General features: G+C 46.0%; 1 protein-coding gene across 2 annotated transcripts in view; it reads left to right on the top strand.

Moving 5' to 3' along the window:
• Positions 1–678: 678 nt before the first annotated feature.
• The window catches only part of LOC141072763 (ABC-type organic anion transporter ABCA8-like), a 313983-nt gene continuing 288911 nt past the window's right edge, over positions 679–25750 (top strand). For both annotated transcript variants that reach the window (XM_073559970.1, XM_073559969.1), the window contains exons 1-3: positions 679–887; positions 9071–9175; positions 11911–12124. In XM_073559970.1, coding sequence (XP_073416071.1) covers positions 9071–9175; positions 11911–12124 — 319 coding nt within the window. In that variant the 5' untranslated portion in view covers positions 679–887. The remainder of the gene's footprint in view (positions 888–9070; positions 9176–11910; positions 12125–25750) is intronic.

Here is a 25750-nt window from a genome sequence, read left to right as displayed (position 1 = left end):
CTGATGCGTGGGAGAGGTGCCGCCCTTTTTGTATCTGTAGGTTTCCTGTTCCTAAAGGGTGGATCCCCTCTCTCAGGTGGTGCTGTCATGGACGACCGAATAAATGTTATTTATTAAGTTTTTTGTGTGCCATATCTCTGTGATTCAAAGTTGGAAAATTGCGAAATTTTCCAAATTTTTGCCAAATTTCCGTTTTTTTTCACAAATAAACGCAAGTTATATCAATGAAATTTTACCACTAACATGAAGTACAATATGTCACGAGAAAACAATGTCAGAATCACCAGGATCCATGGAAGCGTTCCAGAGTTATTACCTCATAAATGGACAGTGGTCAGAATTCTAAAAATTGGCCTCGTCATGAACGTGCAAACCACCCTTGGAGGTAAAGGGGTTAATATTGGAAACACTGCAATTTATTATGAAACAGCTATCTACTTCATTTCTAGACTTTTGGTATAAAATTCTTTCACAACATAACATTTGTCTCAACTCCCAATCAAGTTTTTATGAGAAATGCCACAGATTTTTCTCCTGCCAGCAGAGGACATTCTCATTATACAATGAAGCCTCTTGTCAGCAAGAACTTTGGCTCATTTTCTGAGTTACAGCCAGCAATGGTTGTAACAATCGGACAATCCCAAGACATATCACATCATCTGACTTGTTTTCATTCTGAAGATGCAGTATAGACAGCTAGTGAGTACTCTACTACTCTGTAGGATTGGAAAGACGCAGACTCAAAGATCTCTACCCCTCCCACCAACTCCAAAATCTTCAGAGCAACTGAAGACAACATGAAGCTGAGAAACACCATACTCTACTCTGAGAGCAGCCTGAATTTCTAAGTATTACTATCAGCCCTGCGACTGACAGCAGCATTCAGGGTAAGTCTGGGGTACTGACACAGTCCTGCTTCACACAGCACTTTAATAGTTAATGCACTAACATAGCAGATGGTTAGGCATTATAGAATAATTATGACTGTAACTACACTGTAACCGTATACAAGTATCTAAAGACCGACCAACAATAGCTAAGGTAAATGAGCTGTCACTTTACAAAAAGTGTATATATATGATATACCAGTCCGCCATAACATGTATGCCACTGTCATTGCCAATCTGGTGACAATGGTGCCTACCAAGGGTGGTGAATATATTAGGAGCAAGTGGTCCCTCAGTTCTAGAAACTGATGGGGAAGTTTAAAGGTCTGAGAGACTGTAGCTAATGTTAGCTACTTAAAGTTAAATTGTGATATATAGACTGACAATTATCTAGTCAGAGAATCTTCAAAACAGCAGGTCTTGTGGGGCGTTCCTTGTACATGGCAGGTTTTGTGGGGTGTTGCCGGTATAAAGCAGGTCGTGTGGGGTGTTCCTGGTGTATGCAAGGTCTTGTGGGGTGTTGCTGGTATAAGGCAGGTCTTGTGGGGTGTTCCTGGTATATGGAAGGTCTTGTGGGGTGTTCCTGGTATATGGAAGGTCTTGTGGAGTGTTCCTGGTATATGAAAGGTCTTGTGGGGTGATGTTAGTACATGGCGGGTCTTGTGGAGTGTTCCTGTATACAGCAGGTCTTGTGGGGTGTTATTTGTACATGGCAGGTCTTGTGGGGTGTTCCTGTATACGGCAGGTCTTGTGGGGTGTTCCTGGTATATGGCAGGTCTTGTGGGGTGTTTGCGGTGTACAGCAGGTATTGTGGGGTGTTCCTTGTACACTGCAGGTTTTGTAGGGTGTTGTCAGTATAAGGCAGGACTTGTGAGGTGTTCCTATTATACGGTAGGTCTTGTGGAGTGTTCCTGGTATACAGCAGGTCTTATCAGGTATTCCTTGTATACGATAGGTCTTGTGGGGTGTTTCCAATATACGGCAGGTTTTGTGAGGTGTTCCCAGTATATGGCAGGCCTTGTGGTGTGTTACCAGTATAAGGCAGGTCTTGTGGGGTGTTCCTGGTATACGGAAGGTCTTGTGGAGTGTTCCTTGTACACGGCAGGTCTAGAGGGGTGTTGCCGGTATATGGCAGGTCTTGTGGGGTGTTCCTGTATACAGCAGGTCTTGTGGGGTGTCCCCGGTATCCGACATGTCTTGTGGGGTGTTCTTGTACGTGGCAGGTTTTGTGGGGTGTTCCTGTATACAGCAGGTCTTGTGGGGTGTCCCCGGTATCCGACAGGTCTCGTGGGTTGTTCCCGGTGTACGGCAGATCTTGTGGGGTGTTCCCGTAATATGGCAGGTCTTGTAGGGTGTTCCCAGTGTATGGCAGGTCTTGTGGGGTGTTCCTTGTACATGGCAGGTTTTGTGGGATGTTGTCGGTATAAGACAGGTCTTGTGAGGTTTTCCTGTTATACAGCAGGTCTTGTGGGGGGGGTTCCTGGTATGCGGCAGGTCTTGTTGGGTGTTACCGGTTTATGGCAGGTCTTTTGGGATGTTCTTCGTACACGGCGAGTCTTGTGGGATGTTCTCAGCATACGGCAGGTTTGGGGGTGTTCTCGGTATATGGCAGGTCTTGTGGGGTTTTCCCAGTATACAGCAGGTCTTGTGGGATGTTCTCGATATATGGAAGGTCTGGTGAGGTATTTCTGGTATATGGCAGCTCTTGTGGGGATGTTCCCCATATATGGTAGATCTTGTGCGCCGTTCCATTTCTATGCCAGGTCTTGTGGGTCCTGCTATACGGCAGGTCCTATGGGGATTACCAGTATATTGAGGTATTCTAGGGGTGTACGTGATTATACAGCAGATCTTATGGGTGTGGGGTTGTTCTCGATATACAACAGGTCTTGTGGAGTGTTCCTGGTATACGGCACATTTTACACCATGTGAACTGCCAGATGCGTCACTTACCTAGGGAAGAGATAGCACCAGGTTGCAAGAAGACAAGTGGCGCTGTATGTAGTCTGTACAATAATACACACCAGTATCCAGAACACATAGGCAACTAGCTCTTCAAAATAACAATAGAAATCACACTCTAATGACAATTGTCAATAGAGATAAGACGAGATCCTAGAATATTTAAAATAACATGTTTATTAATATTCAATTTAAAAACAAAACCACAATTTGTGAAGTAAAAAAGCAAAAATGTCTCAGCACTAGTAGGCGCCACAATGAGTCAAAAAGACCCAACAATATGATCATGAATCATCCATATAATATATAAAGCATACCCAAATGCTAACAATATCTGGTGCCATAAAAAACCCACTTATTACTCAAGGTACATAGTGCACATCAAAGTGAAGAGAGGGAAGAAGGACGCAACCAAAATAAATAATAAATAATGGGTAACTACCTGGAAATCAAAAGACGTGGCCGCTCCCCACCTCAACGTGCGTTTCTCCACTGGATTCTTATTGGATCTCTTCTTATCTCTATTGACAATGGTCAATAGAGGGTGATTTCTATTGTACAATGGTTATATAGGTTGTACGTTTCATATCGACATGATACCAGAGCACAAGGTTTCCAGTATATAGAGCATAGGTGCTGCTGGAAACCTTGTGCCCTGGGATCATGTGGCTGTGACACGTGCCACGTCTATAACCATTGTATTGACCAAGTCTCCCCCTTCATGGCAGAGAGATTCCCTAGTGACAAATATCCTTTTTATAGGATCTGCAGTTTGTATATAATTAATGCTTACATATCAGGGCCTACGGCTGTGGATCTGTTGTGTGACAGCCCCTGTAAGGTGATAGCAATTGTGGAATATGTACTGTGATAAAACACTCCGGGATCGCCTTTGCTGGGGTCAAAGGTCACGTGCGTTCAGCATGAAACTCAGGCGCACAGCCGGGATTCGGATACAACTGACACTGGGTCAGGTTTATTAAAGGTGAAAGCAGTGCATAAAGGAAATAAAACATAAAACAAATCCTTGCCTGTCCGGCACTAACTAAACAAGGTACAACCTAACTACCAACTGGCGGGCTTCTCCTGTCCAGCCAAACCACAGTTGCAGTGGGCACTGCTTTCACTCACGTGTGTCTCTCACACAGACAGGCTCTCTGTGTTCCCAGGCTGAGACACTCACACCACCACCTGGCATCCTTTTATATCCGCCTCCCATTATTCATTAGTCACCAGGTGAGATACTGACCAGACTAGGCCACATAGGAAAGGTATCTGGGCGAGATATACCTGCCCTCATCCACTATTCCCACATGATTCTCACATATCCCCCCCTCTGCTCAGACCACTCTGGTCGAGCAAAGACACCCGCCAAACAGTGCACTCAGGACAGGGCATCTGCATTCCCCATCTGTACCCCTGGGCGGTGCTCCACTGTAGAAGTGTAGGCCTGCAGGGCAAGGAACCACCGGGTCACCCGGCTATTCCGTTCCTTGTGCAAGTGCATCCACTTGAGAGGGGCATGGTCAGTGATCAGCCTGAACTTTCTGCCCACCAGGTAATATTTGAGGGCCTCTAGAGCCCACTTAATGGCTAGGCACTCTTTTTCTACTACCGCATACTTTTGCTCATGTTTATTCAGCTTCCTGCTGAGATAGAGGACCGGGTGTTCCACTCCTTCCCTCACTTGTGACAGTACGGCCCCGATACCGGTATCAGAGGCATCCGTTTGTACCACAAACTCGCTGCGGAAGTCCGGAGTCACCAGTACGGGTTGAGAGCAAAGTGCCCGTTTTAGGCTATGGAAGGCTTCTTCAGCCGCTAAATTCCATTTAATCATGACGGAGTCTTTCCCTTTGGTAAGACCCGTCGGGGGTAGCGATGGCTGCAAAATTGGGTATGAACCCGCGATAAGAGCCGGCGATCCCCAGTAAGGCTTGCACCTGCTTCTTGTTGACAGGTTGTGGCCAGTCCTGAACCGCTTGAATCTTATCAACCTGGGGTTTAACAACACCCCTCCCAATTACATACCCCAAATACCGGGCTTCTTCTAGCCTGATGTGACATTTCTTGGGGTGTGCGGTTAGACCTGCGTCCCACAGGTCGTCAATCGGTCGTCAATCACAGCTTGTACTTTCTGGAGATGAGTCTCCCAGTCCAAGTTGTAAATGACAATGTCATCCAAATAGGCCAAAGCGTACTGCCTATGTGGCCTCAGGACTCGATCCATCAGTCTCTGGAAGGTCGCCGGTGCTCTGTGCAGTCCAAACGGCATATACACATACTGAAATAGACCTTCCGGCGTAGCAAATGCTGTCTTTTCTCTGGCAGCCTTCGCCAGAGGGATCTGCCAATACCCCTTTGTTAGGTCTAGGGTCGTAATATACTGGGCTTTTCCTAACCGATCTATTAACTCGTCGACCCGGGGCATAGGGTAGGCATCAAATTTTGAGACCGCATTCAGTTTCCTGAAGTCATTGCAGAACCGGATTGTGCCGTCTGGTTTAGGAATTAACACAATCGGGCTGGACCAAGCACTGTGCGATTCCTCAATGACACCTAACTCTAACATTGCCTTCACTTCTCGGGAAACGGCTTCACGGCGCGCTTCCGCAATTCTGTAGGGTTTCACGTGAACTGTGACACCAGGTTCCATTACGATGTCATGTTTCATTAGCGTAGTCTGCCTGGGTTTTTCTGAGAAAAACTTTTGGTTGTGAAGTAGAAACTGCCTGACCTCAGTCTTTTGCCGCTCCGAGAGAGTCTCTGCAACCCGTACCTCTGGTACGGGATGCGAGCAGACGGGACGGGCCAGCTCCACTGACAAGGCAGACCGATCTTTCCAGGGTTTTATCAGATTTACATGATAAACCTGTTCAGGTTTCCGTTTACCTGCCTAGTATACTTTGTAGTTTACTTCACCAACTCTTTCCTTAATCTCAAAGGGGCCCTGCCACTTTGCCAGGAACTTACTGTCCACCGTGGGGACCAGGATCAACACCCTATCTCCGGGTGCAAACGTACGGATCTTGGCGCCCCTATCATATTCTTTTTTGGGCTCCCTGAGCCTGCATCATGTGTTCTTTGACGATAGGCATAACAGCCGCAATACGGTCCTGCATTTGGGATACGTGATCTATCACCGTTTTAAACGGAGTGACCTGACCCTCCCAGGATTCTTTGGCGACGTCTAACAGTCCGCGAGGACGTCGGGCGTACAATAACTCGAAAGGCGAGAACCCCGTAGAAGACTGGGGCACTTCCCTGATGGCAAAAAGCAAATACGGAAGTAAATAGTCCCAGTTCTTCCCATCCTTGTCTATCGCCTTTCTCAGCATCTGCTTCAGAGTTTTATTGAACCGTTCGACCAACCTGTCTGTTTGAGGGTGATACACGGATGTGCGTAACGGTTCAATTTGTAACAACCGGCAGAGCTCCTTCATTACCCTGGAAATAAAGGGAGTCCCCTGGTCGGTCAGTATCTGTTTTGGTATACCGACCCGACTAAAGACATGCACCAGTTCCTTGGCAATCGTCTTGGTGGCCGTGTTACGCAAAGGGATGGCCTCCGGGTAACGAGTGGCATAATCCAAGATGACCAGGATATGTTGGTGTCCACGTGCAGACCGTGGAAGGAGCCCAACTAAATCCATCCCAATCCTCTCAAACGGGACCTCAATAATAGGTAGGGGTACCAAAGGGCTACAGAACCGGGGCTTAGGCACAGAGGCTTGGCAGTCAGGACAAGACTCACAATATACACGAATATCGTGATGCATGCCTGGCCAAACAAAACAGTGTAATATCCTTTCGGTGGTTTTCTGGACACCCAGGTGACCTCCCATCACATGTCTGTGGGCCAGGTCCAGCACCTGCCAGCGGTAGGGTTTTGGCACGACTAATAGTCGCACCGTGTCTTCCCCCTTTTTCTCTATCTGATATAGTAAATCATTCTCCAGGACCATGTAAGGATATGCCAGCCTACAGCCAGGTTCTACGGGTACCCCATTTATCACTTTTACATTTGTCCTAGCCTGAGAAAGGGTAGGATCCTTTATTTGCTCGCTTTGGAAGTCATCTTTCTGAACTTCCAAATCTGGCAAACGGGGAGGTGGACGGCTGTCGGCCTCCTCCTCTTCCCTGGTCTCCTCCGTATCACCCGCCATGACTGAAAACGGGAACTGCAGGTCATTTCCAGCAGACTCTTCCCCCGAGTCTTCCGGGGAGACCTCTTCCAGGGGTTCAGGACCCACACGCGCCCTGGGAGAAGAATCATGTACACTATTACCCGGGGGCATCAACTGATTCTCCCACAATTGCCAGAAGTGGGGAAAATCCCGGCCCAAGATAACATCATGCAATAACGCAGGGACGAGCCCCACTTTATGTTGCACAGACCCATAGGAAGTAGTAATGCATATGACCTTTGTGAGGTACGCACAGATGTCTCCATGCACACACGTTACAGAAAATTTGTCTGATGGTCCAGTCGGGGCTGACACCAGACTGGCCTTCACCAGAGTCACCACACTTCCCGAGTCTAACAATGCCACCACATTTTTGCCATCAACAGTTAAATCACACAAGTGTTTTTCCACATCCTTTTGACCGGCATTCACACTCACTACCCGTGCAACCATAGACATGTGGTTTTTAGAGTCTGTGACGTTGCACTGCATGGGTTCAGTAGTGACCGGACAGTTCGCAGCAATGTGTCCCATCTCTTGGCAGCGGAAACGGGCCCCTTGCTTAGACCATAGTTCGTTACTCTCGGCCTCGCAATGCGGGCAGTCCCATTTCCCTCCCCCACTGTCTTAGGGATTTTTCCTTCTCCCCTACTCCCTGGAACAGTCTTACCGGTTCCACGTGGAGATGGTGAAGAACGAGGTGGGGTAGCGTTATCTCGGAGTCCTTCCGCCACGGAGTAACGTTCAACCAGATCCACCAGTTGATTTGCCGTCGTAGGATTTCCAAGCTTACCCACTTCCTCAGGGCTGGCAGTAGAGCTCTCAGGTACTTGTCCATGACGACTCTCTGGATTATCTCTGGCGCTGTCAACACCTCGGGTTGTAGCCACTTCTTCGTCATGTGGATCAGGTCGAACATCTGTGACCGTGGAGGTTTATCCGGCTGATAAGTCCATTGATGCACTCTCTGTGCACGGACAGCGGTCGTCACTCCCAGCCGGGCCAAGATCTCGACTTTCAGTTTGTCAAAGTCCTGTGCGGCTTCAGGTTCTAAGTCATAATAAGCCTTTTGGGCCTCACCGGAAAGAAACGGGGCAATCAGGCCGGCCCATCGTGCCTTCGGCCATTTTTCTCGCACCGCCGTCCGTTCAAACGTGGTCAGGTATGCCTCGACGTCATCTTCGGTCGTCATCTTCTGCCAGTACCGACTCATGTGAATCACTCTCGACTCGGCTTCCAGGCTAACCTCAGGTAAGCTTGCCAGACGCTGCGCCACCTGCTGGAGAAGCGAACGATCAGTAGCTGTCATGTCCACCAACTCCTTCAGCTGGGCCATCATCACCCGATTAGCTTCTTGCTGGACGGCGGTGGACTGTACCAGCGCTTTCACCACGTCCTCCATGCTCATGCTTCTCACGTAGTGCCCGTATTCTCCAACACAATGTGATAAAACACTCCGGGATCGACTTTGCTGGGGTCAAAGGTCACGTGCGTTCGGCATGAAACTCAGGCGCACAGCCGGGATTCGGATATAACTGACACTGGGTCAGGTTTATTAAAGGTGAAAGCAATGCATAAAGGAAATAAAACAAAAAACAAATCCTTGCCTGTCCGGCACTAACTAAACAAGGTACAACCTAACTACCAACTGGCGGGCTTCTCCCGTCCAGCCAAACCACAGTTGCAGTGGGCACTGCTTTCACTCACATGTGTCTCTCACACAGACAGGCTCTCTGTGTCCCCAGGCTGAGACACTCACACAACCACCTGGCCTCCTTTTATAACCGCCTCCCATTATTCATTAGTCACCAGGTGAGATACTGACCAGACTAGGCCACATAGGAAAGGTATCTGGGCGAGATATACCTGCCCTCATCCACTATTCCCACATGATTCTCACAGTACTCTATGTATTATTCATATTAATTAGAGCCATTGTTTGGCATGGGTTACTATATTTATGAATATATGAGAGATCCTATGAAAAAAATAGAACTCGCCAATGTTTTTTATTGCCTACCTTCTGTCTTCCAGATGACGGAGAGGACTGTGATGGATACCAGTCCTCTTCAACAAACCTTGGCCCTGCTTCTGAAGAATCTGCTTCTGAAATGGAGGAGGAAATGCTCCACTTTCTGGGTAAGCAAGTAATGTATCTCCCGAAGGTGCTAACCACTAACGATAGCTGTCACAGTGCCCATAGGAGATCCTCCACGGTTTACAGTATGATACATATCAATGGGGTTTTACAAAACACCACCTGCAAATCTCTGGGAATTAAGGGCAAATTTTCCATTCCTCCAATGCTGTGATTTGCGCAGGGTGAAATATGTCTCAAAATCAGCTTAGAGCTCATGCAGATTTTCATGATGATTATTCATTGCAGATTTGTTGCAGAAAATGTCGCCATGTATGGATGGTTCAAAAAGTTGTGATCAGTGGGTCCAGATTAGCGACCTCGGAGCCTAGAAATACATCTGAATGGGATGGACACACGCAGGATTTTCTGATGTGAAGTTACATGCAGAAAATCCGCTGCGTAATACATCACCTGCTAAATGGTTCACGTCTTAAGAAAGCTCATCTTTGGATTTGAAAGCTTCGGCATTGCAATTTATCTTTGAATTTTCGCTGTGCAGTTCTACCAGAAATGTGCAGCATTCCCACAATGAGAACTGGGACATTTTACTTGCCTTCCATATGTGTGATCTTGGCGCTTTGCAAATCTTGTTTTTCCAATCTCTGTGAATCTCTGGGGCTTGCAGATGTGCCTCATATATGATCTCATGTTACGGGAGTGGATTGGGGGTGGGGGGACAAACCATCATTCCCATATTCATCTGCAACAGTACAAGAGCACAATATGCATTTAAGTAGGATCAGTAAAAAATCCAAAGTCCAGTCCCGACCTCTGAACAGATTTGTGTCTGCTGCATGACTCCATTGTCACTTAGGCAAGCCTTGCTCAAATAAATGGAAAAGTTGCCACCGCTTCTGCAATGCTTTTCCAGTAAATAAATATGGCTACCACAGATCCATGGCCTCTTCATCACACACTTGGAGTGTTGTCATAAACAGTCATATATTAACCCTTCCTGACATCTGCCGTACATATATGGTGGGTGTTGGGTGTTCGTATATGGAGCAGGATCGGGAATGTATACAGGCTGTGTTGTACAGACATCACGCTCCTGTTTAACCACGTACATGCCGCTGTCAGTATCAGGCCAGTTTCAGACGTCAGTGTCTCCGGTACGTGTAGTGACAGTTTTCTCACGTACCGGAGACACTGACACACGTAGACCCATTCAAATGAATGGGTCTATACAGATGTCAGCGTGTTTTCACGACCGTGTGTCCGTGTGCAAAACACGGAGATGTGTCCGTTTTAACATGGACACACGGCCCGCAATACGTGCTGCACACATGCACACAGAGAACTGTTCACACAGTCCTTCGTGCTCACGGATGGCCGCCGAGAAGAAGCGCTACTGTAAGCTGCTGTTCCCGGCAGCTGGTGCTGACTATAACCGCTGCTGACTGTAAATGACACCTCTCTATTAGTAATCCAGGCTTAATGTCACCTTATAATAGAAAGGTGGCATTAACCCCTTTATTACCCCACTTGACACCGCTACAGGGCAAGTGGGAAGAACCGGGCAGAGCTCCAGATTAGGCGCATCTAATAGATGCGCCTCTTCTGGGCAGCTGGGGGCTGCTCTTTTTAGGCTGGGGGGGCCAAGATCAATGGCCCCTTACCAGCCTGAGAATATCAGCCCGCAGCTGTCGGCTTTAGTAAGGATGCAGCCCCCAGCTGTAAGGTTGGTTTGGTTGGTTCAGAAAATGAGGGAAACCCCACGTCAGGTTTTCATACATTCTGCTCTCCAGCCGGCAGAGCAGAATGTCAGCCGCAGTCAGCACCAGCCGCCGGGAGCAGCGCTTACTGTAGCGCTTCTTCTCGGTGCCGTCCGTGTGGTCCTGATGCGGCACACGGTTGCCACACTTGTGCCACACGGAGGTACCACGTGTCCACACGGACACACGGACACGAATAGCTCCGGTCCCGTTTTTTCCGGTACCGGAATTATCTGGATGTGTGAAACCGGTCTCAAACAGCTAAGACAGGGTCCATACCAATGCCAATTGTATCCCCCAAATCCAGTGACACGATCGCACTGCGCCAGTAGGATGCCTGCTGAAGGAAACATCACTGCCATCTTTGTACTCGTGTGAAGCCCAGCTGGTGGCTTCATAAAAAATCTTAAATTTCAGTAATTATATTTGCAGCATATTGCAGAAGTTATCAAACAATTGCAGGTTCTTCAACCTTTTTCTTATCTTTTTTGCAGTCAAAACATTGTATATAGCCCATAATGGTATCAATAAAAACTACAGCTTGCCACACAAAAGAGCAAGTTCTCTTACAGCTCAGTTGTTGTAGAAATTAAAAATGTACGGGTCTCGGAAAATGGCGAGAAAGTTTTGTGTTTTTTTACGTTCTGAAGTCTTTTAACCAGTAAAATAAAAATAAACTTTACACGTATGTTATCACCATAACAGTACTCCTCTGAAGAATCATGTTGACAGGTGATTTGGTAGAGCCCTGCTTGTACTTTCTTCCTCCACCTCCACTGTCACATTTGTGGACACTTGGGCATGGCCAGTCCCGTGCATCGGGGACACATCACCAGTGGGAGGCATGAGGAATGTGGTAGTGGAAGGGTACTAACAATGATTGATCAGGATATCACACAGGCTTGTGGGCAGAGAAGAGGGATGAGAAACCAGAGTGCATGAACATGAGATATGGGCTTGATTTAGCCGGATGATTTATTTTATCAGGCATCTGTAGCATTTTGTGGTTTTTTTTTCAGGAATGGATACAGAACTTGGCATTTGTATTGTTGATGTTGATGTTAATCAGCATTGGGGAAAATCGTTCGTTGGATAGCATACAGCACTCCCCTGCAGAGGAGGTCGGGACATTGGATAGAATTAACAGTTCCAACATTACGGTCGGATATGTCCGTAGTCCTCCGTCCACCAGAGAGATCATGAAGAAGGTGGCTGCGAGTAGCATAATACCAGGTAGGTGCACAGAAAGCACAAAGAGATTGAGGCAGAATTTGGATTTCATTTTAAAATACAATTCCTAAAATAAAAAGTGGACACCCAGAAAGATAAATGATAGAAGCTCGTCTGCCAACATAGAAACATGAGAATACCTCCGTGGTACGTACGCTACAGGTTACATTGTCGACAGCAGGGAGCCATAGTGACTGGTATAAGGGCTGCACACACTGGTCTGCTGTATGCCATCAGGCCTTAGACTATATTTACATGGTGCATGTTGTAGGGATTCAACTCGCTTAGGTGAGACAAGAGACAACCAGGAGTGTTGTGAGTTCATTTTCCCCTTCACTACTGAGGCCCGAGGAACTCGCTCTTCTGGTGAAGAAAGGTAGTGAGCCTGATTGTCAAACACCTGGGGCTGATGATGATGACTGGCTGAGTGGAGTTAATGACTGGATATAAGGCTGCCGACGCCCTTCTGGCCTGCGGGTGATTTCTCTGTGGACTTCTAGGAAACCAGTCTGATTCCTGCTCATCTAAAGCTAAGATTTCTGCTTTGCCTTTTTGCATTAGTGTTTTGTTTTCCTTGCTATTCTGGATTCTGCCATTCCCTGCTGGGGTGAGCTGAATCTCCTTTTGCCTGTTGCTCTGTCTTCAGAATATTCCTGAGTACTGACATAGCCTTTTTTGAAGCCTAGCGTCTTCAGGGCCTTTTTTACTGTCAGTTTGTTGGCTCTTATTTTCATAGGGTTTTTTCACGGATTGCAGACAGCAGCCTTCCTGTCCTTTCCTGTCTAAGCTAGCTTGGGCCCCATCTTTGCTCAGTCTATCTTTCTGTCTGTGTTTTGTTCTTTCTTCTTGCTTCACCGTCATTATATGTGGGGGGCTGCCTTTTGCTTTGGGGTCTGCTCTGGGGCAGTTTAGATTTCCCTTTCTGTCTTTAGGCTATGTAGTCCTCCGGCTGTGATCGAGGGGCCTAGGGCATCGTAGGAGCCCCCCACGGCTACTGCTAGTTGTGTTGATAGGTTCAGGGGTCTGCAATCCGATAGCTGCCAACTGCTCTGGTTTTCTGGACTTATCTAGCATTTCTATTTTTGCCTCCTATGGTGACTCAATCATAACAGAATCACCCGCCATACCGCAGATCCTAGGGTACTCAATTGCAGGAAAGAATTGTATGAAAAAAAAAAAAAAAAAAAAAGGTGTGTATATTTTTTCCTCTATATCTCTGAGGCCGTAGGGGGAATTTTTTTTTCTCTCAATGGAGATAAAGCAATTGTCTGATCGTGTGGAGCAGCTCGCTGCGGAAGTGCGGGGAATTTCCGCCTACCTTGCTCATTCACATGCTGCTGAACCAAAGATTCCTACACCTGATGTATTTTTTGGGGATCGGTCTAAATTTTTGAATTTCAAAAATAATTGTAAATTATTTTTTGCCTTGAAGCCTAACTCGTCAGGGAGCTCCGCGCAGCAGGTTAAAATTGTCATCTCTTTGCTGCGTGGCGATCCCCAGGATTGGGCGTTTTCTTTGAAACCAGATGATCCTATTCTGACTAATGTGAACACATTTTTTCAGGCCTTGGGGTTGTTGTATGACGAACCTAATGCCATTGATCAGGCTGAAAAGACCCTGCTGGCATTGAACCAGTGTCGTGATTCTGCAGAATTGTACTGTCAAAAATTCCGAAAGTGGGCAGTACTTACTACCTGGAATGATAATGCCTTGGCTGCTCTCTTTCGGAAGGGGTTGTCAGAAGCCGTAAAAGATACTATGGTGGGATTTCCTGTTCCCTCTGGTCTTGACGATTCTATGTCTTTAGCCATTCAGGTTGATCGGCGTTTGCGCGAACGCAGAGCTGCACGAGAGGTGTTGCCACCTGTTGAACAGATGTCTGAACCTATGCAATGTGATAGAGTTTTTTCCAGAGAGCAGCGTCAGGAGTTCAGAAGGCGTAATAAGTTGTGTTTTTTCTATGGAGATGCCTCACATATTATTTCTGTCTGTCCTAAATGCGAGAAACGCCTTGCACACACGTTTTCTGTTGGTGGTGTTCAACCTAAGTTTCTTCTGGCTATTACTCTGATCTGCTCCCTGTCCACATTTTCCGCCAAGGCTTTTGTGGATTCGGGAGCAGCTCTAAACCTAATGGACTTGGATTTTGCTAAACGTTGTGGATTTCCGATGACACCTCTGCAGACGCCTATCCCTTTGAGGGGGATTGATGCTACTCCTTTGGCTAAAAATAAACCTCAGTTTTGGACCCAGGTGGTAATGCGGGTCGCCCCAGACCATCAAGAAAATTGCAGGTTTTTGGTGTTACATAATCTGCATGATACTATTGTTCTGGGGTTTCCCTGGTTACAAATTCATAATCCAGTTTTGGATTGGAAATCTGTGTCTGTGGTGAGTTGGGGTTGTCGGTGTGCCTTTAGTGAGGCTCCGGTGTTTTCCACCTCTCCTCAGTCGCATGGTGTTCCTGATTATTTGGCGGACTTTTATGATGTATTTAGTGAGAATGAGTCTGCGTCTCTGCCTCCTCATAGGAGTTATGACTGTGCAATTGAACTGAGCCTGGGGTGTAAATTTCCCAAGGGTCGGCTCTTCAATTTATCTGTACCCGAGCATGAGGCTATGCGATCCTATATTAAGGAGGCATTGGAGAAGGGTCATATTAGACCATCCTCGTCACCCTTAGGTGCCGGGTTTTTTTTTGTAGCCAAAAAGGATGGATCATTAAGACCTTGTATTGATTATCGTGCTCTCAACAAAATTACTGTTAAATATCAGTATCCGTTACCCCTTATTTCTGATCTATTCTCCAGAGTTAAAGGTGCTTGCTGGTTTACCAAGCTTGACCTCAGGGGGGCGTATAATCTTATTCGCATTAAGCATGGGGATGAATGGAAGACGGTGTTTAATACTCCGGAGGGACATTTTGAGTACCTGGTGATGCCTTTTGGGCTCACTAATGCCCCTTCTGTCTTCCAGTGCTTCATGAACGATATTTTCCGAGATTTTGTCGATAAATTTTTGATTATCTATCTGGATGATATTTTGATCTTCTCCAAGGATTGGGATTCTCATGTGGAACATATTCGGACTGTGTTCCGGATCTTGAGGGAGAATTCCCTGTATGTCAAAGGATCTAAATGCCTTTTTGGAGTACAGAGGATTTCTTTTTTGGGATTTATTTTGTCCCCGTCAACTATTGAAATGGACCCGGCCAAGGTACAGGCCATTTACGATTGGGTTCAGCCCACTTCTTTGAAGGCCCTCCAGAAGTTTTTGGGATTTGCTAATTTTTATCGGAAATTTATAGCAAAATTTTCTAGTATTGCCAAGCCATTGACTGATTTGACTAAGAAGGGTGCTGATGTGTTAAATTGGTCTCCGGAGGCTGTTTCTTCCTTTCAGGAGCTGAAGCGAAGATTCACCTCCGCCCCGGTTTTGCGGCAACCTGATGTCTCACTTCCGTTCCAGGTAGAGGTGGATGCTTCTGAGATTGGTGCAGGAGCTGTTTTGTCCCAAAAGGATCCTGTAACATCTAAAATAAATCCCTGTGCTTTCTTTTCCCGAAAGTTCTCTCCATCTGAACGTAACTATGATGTGGGGAATCGGGAACTGTTAGCCATGAAATGGGCATTTGAGGAGTGGAGACATTGGTTGGAGGGAGCTAAGCATCAAGTCGTGGTCCTCACTGACCACAAGAATTTGATTTACCTAGAGTCGGCTAAGCGCTTGAACCCTAGACAGGCTAGGTGGGCCTTGTTTTTTACACGTTTTGATTTTGTGGTTTCTTTTCTTCCTGGAACTAAGAATGTCAAGGCTGACGCCCTCTCTAGGAGCTTCGTTGCTGATTCTCCTGTGGTGACCAAGCCTGCTACCATCTTAGGCAAAGGGGTAGTTCTTTCTGCCATCTCTCCCGATTTGAGACGTGCTCTGGAAGAGTTCCAGGAGGACAAACCTGAGCGTTGTCCCAGTGGAAAGTTGTATGTTCCTGACCAGTGGAAGAAGAGAGTGATGTCTGAAGTTCATTGCTCTGCTTTGGCTGGTCATCCAGGTATTTTTGGTACTAGAGATCTGGTGAGTCGGTCTTTTTGGTGGCCCTCCTTGTCTCGTGATGTCAGGAATTTTGTGCAGTCCTGTGGGACGTGCTCCCGGTCTAAATCGTGTTCTCGTTCTAGTGGGTTGTTGATGCCTTTGCCTGTCCCCAAGAGGCCATGGACCCATATTTCAATGGATTTCATCTCTGATATGCCTGTCTCTCAAAGGATGACTGTTATTTGGGTGATTTGTGATAGGTTCTCTAAGATGGTTCATCTTGTACCACTCCCTAAGTTGCCGTCTTCCTCTGAATTGGTGCCCCTGTTTTTACAACAGGTGGTTCACTTGCACGGGATTCCTGAGAACATTGTATCTGACAGAGGAGTCCAGTTTGTGTCTAGATTTTGGAGAACTTTCTGTTCCAAGCTGGGAATTCAGTTGTCCTTCTCCTCTGCTTTTCACCCTCAGACCAATGGGCAGACAGAGAGAACAAACCAGACCTTGGAGTCATATTTGAGATGTTTTATTTCTGCTGATCAGGATGATTGGGTTTCATTTTTGCCCTTGGCCGAATTTGCTTTAAATAATAGAGCTAGTTCTGCCACTTTGATGTCACCTTTTTTTTGTAACTTTGGGTTTCATCCTCGATTTTCTTCAGGGCAGGTGGAGCCCTCTGCCTGCCCAGGTGTTGACACTGTGATGGAGAGAATGCACCAGATCTGGGACCAAGTGGTGGATAAGTTATCTCTCTCCCAGGAAAAGGCCCAGCGGTTTTCCAACCGACATAGGAACATTGGTCCCCAGTTTAAGGTTGGTGATATGGTGTGGTTATCATCAAAAAATATTGCTATGAAGGTGGCTTCTCTAAGTTTAAGCCTAGATTTATTGGACCTTATAAGATTTTGGAGATTATTAATCCGGTCTCTTTTCGTTTGGCTCTTCCTGTCACATTTAAAATCCATAATGTGTTCCATAAATCTTTGTTGAAGAGGTTTGTTGAACCTGTTGTTCCGGGGGTTGCACCTCCAGACCCTGTATTGGTTGAAGGTAACATGGAATATGAGGTAGAGAAAGTACTGGATTCCCGTCTGGCTAGACGGAGACTCCAGTATTTGGTTAAGTGGAAGGGTTATGGTCAGGAGGATAATTCCTGGGTCTCTGCCTCTGATATTCATGCCAAAAGATTGGTGCGTGCCTTTCATCTGGCTCACCCTGATCGCCCTGGTGGTGTGGTTGAGGGTTCGGTGACCCCTCCTCAAGGGGGAGGTACTGTTGTGAGTTCATTTTCCCCTTCACTACTGAGGCCCGAGGAACTCGCTCTTCTGGTGAAGAAAGGTAGTGAGCCTGATTGTCAAACACCTGGGGCTGATGATGATGACTGGCTGAGTGGAGTTAATGACTGGATATAAGGCTGCCGACGCCCTTCTGGCCTGCGGGTGATTTCTCTGTGGACTTCTAGGAAACCAGTCTGATTCCTGCTCATCTAAAGCTAAGATTTCTGCTTTGCCTTTTTGCATTAGTGTTTTGTTTTCCTTGCTTTTCTGGATTCTGCCATTCCCTGCTGGGGTGAGCTGAATCTCCTTTTGCCTGTTGCTCTGTCTTCAGAATATTCCTGAGTACTGACATAGCCTTTTTTGAAGCCTAGCGTCTTCAGGGCCTTTTTTACTGTCAGTTTGCTGGCTCTTATTTTCATAGGGTTTTTTCACGGATTGCAGACAGCAGCCTTCCTGTCCTTTCCTGTCTAAGCTAGCTTGGGCCCCATCTTTGCTCAGTCTATCTTTCTGTCTGTGTTTTGTTCTTTCTTCTTGCTTCACCGTCATTATATGTGGGGGGCTGCCTTTTGCTTTGGGGTCTGCTCTGGGGCAGTTTAGATTTCCCTTTCTGTCTTTAGGCTATGTAGTCCTCCGGCTGTGATCGAGGGGCCTAGGGCATCGTAGGAGCCCCCACGGCTACTGCTAGTTGTGTTGATAGGTTCAGGGGTCTGCAATCCGATAGCTGCCAACTTCTCTGGTTTTCTGGACTTAGCTAGCATTTCTATTTTTGCCTCCTACGGTGACTCAATCATAACACAGGAGGCACATTCCTTTAAAAGTTCATAGGGTTTATTGCTCCATAACCCATAAACCAGCACATAACATAAGGAATAGCCTTTAGCTCAGGCGAAAGCAAGTATAAGTGTCCATGATTTCAGGCTCAGTCCTGGAGCCTCAGCAAACACAGGAGGCTTATCCGTCCTCACATACAGCCAATATACATAGGCCTCCCCGGGTCAGCAGCCTCAGCACGTGGTCTTCAGGAAGGTAGCACACCTTCTTCCACCTAGGCCTGCCGGGACCTTCCACATGGCCCAATCGGGTCCCAGCATTCACCACATGTGACCTATCCTGGCCACATTATATGGTCCATAGCCACGCCCACCGGGTCACATGACTCTGACCTCATCACAGGTCCTTCAAGCATTTACACACTCTTTACAACAGTGTTCTTTAAACACACCCCTTGGGTGGGTTTGCAGGTAACCAGGCCCGCCCATCTCCCTAGTTACCTGGAGACTTCTCCCTGACACATTGAAGCAACACCTCAGCAATGTCATTGCTGATCCACACACATACATAAGTCTCCATCTCAAGGCCACCCACCTTGAGTTACATAACGTTCCTTCCATATTTTGCCACTCATCCTCTCTCTTGGGACATCCACACAGCGCCCCCTAGCGGACACAGTGGTTACTACACCACAATGTACATGGCAACGAATGAAAAAAACTCTCTGTTTATCTGGATCTTTTTGCCATGACCATAAGGCTACGTTCCCATGATGAGTTTTTGTTGATGTTTTGATGGTGCATATTTTTGAAAAAAATGCAAGTAACTTTACTTGATGGGTGCGGTATATCTTCAACATCAAAAACTCACTAAGATGCTCATCGTGGGAACGTAGCCTAATGGTGCAAGTTTGGTCACGTATAAGCATTAGGGTGTATCTACTTGAGAAATTTTCTTTGTGGTTTATTTCACCTAATTTTTAATGATTTTGTTGCAAATTTGCCAAATTTATGAAATATTTGGGAAAAAAGTCACAGTTTTCAGCCATATTGTGCTTTTTTGCAGAAATTTTTGCAAAATTGTAGCAAAGCACCACCGATCTGCAGTGATTTTTCAAAAATTATGGCAAAAAAAACACATATTGGAAATGAACCATTGGATGATTTTGCGATAATACTGACATATCTACTTTTTTTTGTCATTTGACCGCACAATCAACCTGTTCATCCCTCATAGGACTGGCACATTATGACATTAGGTCTTATTACACTCCAAGTTTTGATGAAACGTTCCTATAAAAGTTGAAAGGAAATCACCAGTCTCAACAGGTGTCACGATCAGGGGTGTGACCTTTGGCTGCACACGGCTATCACACGTACAGGGGGGCTTATCTTCATTATCCCACTGCTGCCACAATGTGATGAAAACAGCAAGCTAGTCTTGACCTAACAATTTACCGCAGGGGGGCTTATTTTAGTTATCCCACCGCTGCCACAATGTGTTACAAACTGCCGGGATATATGTACAGTGGGGCAAAATAGTATTTAGTCAGTCAGCAATAGTGCAAGTTCCACCACTTAAAAAGATGAGAGGTGTCTGTAATTTACATCATAGGTAGACCTCAACTATGGGAGACAAACTGAGAAAAAAAAATCCAGAAAATCACATTGTCTGTTTTTTTTCATTTTATTTGCATATTATGGTGGAAAATAAGTATTTGGTCAGAAACAAGCAATCAAGATTTCTGGCTCTCACAGACCTGTAACTTCTTCTTTAAGAGTCTCCTCTTTCCTCCACTCATTACCTGTAGTAATGGCACCTGTATAAACTTGTTATCAGTATAAAAAGACACCTGTGCACACCCTCAAACAGTCTGACTCCGAACTCCACTATGGTGAAGACCAAAGAGCTGTCAAAGGACACCAGAAACAAAATTGTAGCCCTGCACCAGGCTGGGAAGACTGAATCTGCAATAGCCAACCAGCTTGGAGTGAAGAAATCAACTGTGGGAGCAATAATTAGAAAATGGAAGACATACAAGACCACTGATAATCTCCCTCGATCTGGTGCTCCACGCAAAATCCCACCCCGTGGGGTCAGAATGATCACAAGAACGGTGAGCAAAAATCCCAGAACCACGCGGGGGGGACCTAGTGAATGAACTGCAGAGAGCTGGGACCAATGTAACAAGGCTACCATAATTAACACACTACGCCACCATGGACTCAGATCCTGCAGTGCCAGACGTGTCCCACTGCTTAAGCCTGTACATGTCCGGGCCCGTCTGAAGTTTGCTAGAGAGCATTTGGATGATCCAGAGGAGTTTTGGGAGAATGTCCTATGGTCTGATGAAACCAAACTGGAACTGTTTGGTAGAAACACAACTTGTCGTGTTTGGAGGAAAAAGAATACTGAGTTGCATCCATCAAACACCATACCTACTGTAAAGCATGGTGGTGGAAACATCATGCTTTGGGGCTGTTTCTCTGCAAAGGGGCCAGGACGACTGATCCGGGTACATGAAAGAATGAATGGGGCCATGTATCGTGAGATTTTGAGTGCAAACCTCCTTCCATCAGCAAGGGCATTGAAGATGAAATGTGGCTGGGTCTTTCAACATGACAATGATCCAAAGCACACCGCCAGGGCAACGAAGGAGTGGCTTCGAAAGAAGCATTTCAAGGTCCTGGAGTGGCCTAGCCAGTCTCCAGATCTCAACCCTATAGAAAACCTTTGGAGGGAGTTGAAAGTCCATGTTGCCAAGCGAAAAGCCAAAAACATCACTGCTCTAGAGGAGATCTGCATGGAGGAATGGGCCAACATACCAACAACAGTGTGTGGCAACCTTGTGAAGACTTACAGAAAACGTTTGACCTCTGTCATTGCCAACAAAGGATATATCACAAAGTATTGAGATGAAATTTTGTTTCTGACCAAATACTTATTTTCCACCATAATATGCAAATAAAATGAAAAAAAACAGACAATGTGATTTTCTGGATTTTTTTTTTCTCAGTTTGTCTCCCATAGTTGAGGTCTACCTATGATGTAAATTACAGACGCCTCTCATCTTTTTAAGTGGTGGAACTTGCACTATTGCTGACTGACTAAATACTTTTTTTCCCCACTGTATATCCCACTTTCCAATTCTGCTTTGGAACTTGCAGCTCTCCGGCGCCCCCTTTACCCTCTAGTCAGTCAGGGAACTGCACCTAGGATAATTAGTTGCCGGACGGGCTACTTGTTGTGCACTGGCTATTAGGCCCGTTGCAGCGAGGGAATTATAAATGCTTTGGCCGCAGCCACACAATCAGCTTATAAAATCCGCTCTGTCACTGCCAATGCTACCCACCTAGCCAAAACACACTTTGCTGCCACCAGCTTCCAATTTCTATATTAATATTTTAAATTAATACAGGGGTTCCGAAGCCAACCCAAATTAGTAGCGTAATCAACTTCAGGCACGTGTAAATTCGTCATAGAACATAGAGAACGACTAGTAATAATTTTATATTTTACTTGAAAAGGGAGGCAGTGTTTACAAAAGGTATAAAAAGATTTTACAATGTGAGACAATTAAATTATGTACACAGCAATTACAAATGAAAAAAAGAGGATTAACAGAAGAAAAGAGGAACTCAAAAGTTACTTAGATCATTTCAGGTAAAACCATGCTGGTGGGAAGAGCCAAACATCACAATGCATTGAGGGGTCTGGATGCAGCACTTTCCCAGGCTAGAATGAGGGCTGTCCTGTGTAAAAGTGACTTATACCCCTGGGCTTGTGACATCACTAAACGGGCTGGCTTGTGGCTGTCCTCCCCCTGCTTTCCGAGTTACAATCTGTCTAGGAAAACTATAATAATCATATCTCGCAGAGGGTATCTCATATAGAAACGCACATAGTATCTTCTTATTCAGCTTGTCTCTGGCATTCATTGAAAACCAAACATGAAGCATCGAGCTGCAGCGGCTGCACAGGAATCCACTTCTCGGATTCTGTTGAAGTTAGAACTGGGAAAAACACAGGCTAAATAGTCCTGTCGAAGAATGTCCCAGATATGTAATTTTCATCACTCTATCACAACCTAACATCGTTTTATGACCAAATGATTAGATTCTCATTATTGTCTATAGGAAGTCAGAGCACATGGGAAGACAAAGGAGCTCCCTGCTGAGAGGAGGGAAATCACTCACTGGTGTCTCAGGTTACGCTGAGTGTGTGTGTGAAGAAATCTCCACTGGAGCAAGGGGGGTCACAGCTGGAAAATCATACATGATAGGTACATTATCGTTACAACAGGGAGTTCTGTTCATGGAGCAACATTCTATAGTATACGGGTTATATTCATGTAATGGGATTGTATGTGATGGACACCTATATGTATGCTGTGCTCTACACAAAGGACACTATTACATGTAGTCATTACACATACATTGTTTTATTGTACGGTCACCATCTAGGCTAGAGTGTCTTTGGATTTTTAATAGACATCCACTCTGCATCGATATCCAAGTAAGAGGCAAGATAACTGGTATCCTTCAGCAATGCAGTGCATCAATGCTTGTTTTTATGTTTTCACCATACGATCATCATCTCCACATTTTTGGCATTTTGTGAGTATAGTTCAACTATATATCCATGTCCATTAGGTATGTAGTGGATTGCCATCATCGCTGGGTGACTGGTTACATATGTGTTTTGATAAGTTGCTTAAGAGCGAGACTTGGCCATCATTGTCCTCCAGCAATAAGGGTCCACTCTACATCCATTTTGGTGCACATGTGGTGTCTCAAAAACATTTCAAAATTGAGAGATCTATTTTATTAAAAGTCTCTAAAACTTTCCGTACTTGAAGTTTTACTTAAGTTGTCCGTCATAGTCTTTCATCTTTCACCGTGTTTGTGCTCTTGGCAAATTTTTCTACTATTGCGTTTGGACACAACAGTATTGTCTGAGGAGAGACAGGTGCTGTCCATCTCCTCTATGTGGAATAAAATAGCTTCTTCCATCAAGTACCTGCCAGAAAAGCGGTCTACTCCTTCGATATAAGCTGGGCTCTTTTCTGAGCTTTTACCAGTCCAAGAGGAGTTTGCTGAGGTCTGTCCATGATTTGGACCGTTGTGTTTGGACACAACACATTGTTATGATTGTGTCACCGAGGAGGAAAGCAAGACCAAGCTAAGTCACAGAAAACCAGAGAGGTTGGTAAATAAGTGGATTGCAGACCCCTGATCCTATCCATACAACTAGCAGTAGCCGTGGAGCATACCTACGATGATCCTAGATGCCTCGACACAGCCAGAGAACTAAATAAGCCTAAAGCAAGAAAGGGGAAATCTAAACTGCCCCAGAGCAGACCCCAAAGGAATATATAGCCCCCAAACATACAGTATATTGTCGGTGAGACAAGATGAAAACACAAACGCAGATAGGAAAATAGACTGAGCATATGATGGAGCCCACACTAACTAGACAGGACAGGAAAGGAAAGACTCTGCCTGCAATCACGCAAAAAACCCTGCAAAAAATGCCCAACAGGTCTGATAGAAAAATACTTAAGTCACTAGACTTTGCCCACTATATCAGCACTCTGGTATATTCTGAAAGCATAACAAAAAGAGGCCAATCTAATAAGGGACAAAAACAAACTGGCACAAGCAGTAACATAGGGATGGAAATTCAGCACAGCCCCAGCCGGAGCTGGCTGAACACATAAAACTGAAATAGACAAAACCAGATCAAATGTGAACAATAGCAAAAGAACACTTAGCTGAGCATGCAGAGACTGAGCAGGAAACTAAGACCTCAGGAGGCAGGAAAAAATCACCAGCAGGGATAGAGGGAGTCGGCTGTCTTAAATCCAGTCAGAAACTCCAGATCTCCAGTCATCCTACTCATTATCAGGTGGCAGGCCTCTGTTAATTAGATCAGCTCCATTACCACCAGTAACCACCAGAGAGAGACCGGAAAGAGAACTCGCGACCCCTCTGTCAATATAACCAGCTCCACTTCCTTCACTAGTAACCAGAGGTAGGCCAGAAAGCGAATTCACAAAACAACATATATTGTCTGAGGAGATACAGGTGCTATCAATCTCCTCTATGCAGATAAGGCTTCTCCAACAGATACCTGCCAGAAAAGCGATCTACTCCTCGGATATAAGCTGGGCTCTGTGCTGAGCTTTTTTAGTCCAAGAGGAGTTTGCTGAAGTCTGTCCATGGTCTACAACACATGCACAAAACAATATATGGGGTATTGATAGTTTTTGTCCAGGAATTACTGTATCTTCCCGAAGAACTTCCTACTCCTTCAATATATACTGGGCTCTGTGCTGAGCTTCCAGTCCAAGAGGAATTTGTTGAGGTCACTCTGTGGTCTATAACACATGACCATCTTTGTCTATCAGCAATAAGGATGCACTTTGGTGCACATTGAGCTTGTAAAGTCTCAAAAATGTCTTAAAATTGGAAGATCATGTACCAAAAAAAACATAACTGACCTCACCATCATCACATAGTGTTAGGGTGCAGTCACTAATGATTGGCCAAGTGGATGACCCTGTTAATAAAACTCTCTAAAACTTTCTGTACTTGTAGTGTTAGTAGAGTTGTTTCCATTGTTTTTTTTCTGCCTCTCCAAGTCTGTGCTCTTGGCACTTTTTGGGAGCATTGTAAATGTACACAATAGGAAAAGTCCTGAGGCGGGACAGGTACGGGCTTGGGAGGAGGAGGAGCGCCGAGAGATGGCTGCTCTGGCATGAGGCTCCTGAGTTTTTTAGTTTTTTACCCCGTTTAATTGTTAATTCTCCCTTTGGTTCACTCACCATTGCGAAGCTACAGGATTCGGCAGAGCTGGGAGTAGTGTGGAGACTGCGATCAGCTGGGACCGGTGTCTTTCTGTCCTCGTGGAGCTCCGTGCCTGGATTCAGCTGGGAGAGAGTGAAGCTGCTGGCTGCCTGCCAACTTTCCAACAACTTGTACCCATTTCCAGCAAGCAGATGATCCCAGGATAGGAAACCTGGTGGAGTGTGCGGTGCTGGAGTTGTTCTGGAGATCTTGTGGTCCACGTGGAGCTGTAGGGCTACAGGATTCGGCAGAGCTGGGAGTAGTGTGGAGACTGCGACCAGCTGGGACCAGTGTCTTTCTGTCCTCGTGGAGCTCCGTGCCTGGTTTCAGCTGGGAGAGAGTGAAGCTGCTGGCTGCCTGCCAACTTTCCTACAACTTGTACCCATTTCCAGCATGCAGATGATCCCGGGATAGGAAATCTGGTGGAGTGTGCGGTGCTGGAGATGTTCTGGAGATCTTGTGGTCCAGGTGGAGCTGAAGGGGTGAGCTGGGCAGGTTTGGACTGACTGTTGGCGTGTCCCCTGATGTCCCTGTCTTGTTGCACCCATGCCCTCCCCCCAGCAGTGCTGGGAGCACCCTTTATGGAAAGTTGTACATTTAACTCTGCTAAGCTGTGACTGTTCAGTCTTTATAGCTACAAACTGAGTGTAATCATGGCCACTGCACTCTGTAAACCTACTCTTATGATTTCAAGGGACGATTT

The sequence above is a fragment of the Dendrobates tinctorius genome, unplaced genomic scaffold (assembly GCF_039654945.1).
Source record: "Dendrobates tinctorius isolate UK_male_01 unplaced genomic scaffold, ASM3965494v1 ptg000014l, whole genome shotgun sequence".
In the NCBI taxonomy this organism is placed as follows: Eukaryota; Metazoa; Chordata; class Amphibia; order Anura; family Dendrobatidae; genus Dendrobates; species Dendrobates tinctorius.
This window is presented reverse-complemented; position numbering and strand designations above follow the sequence as displayed.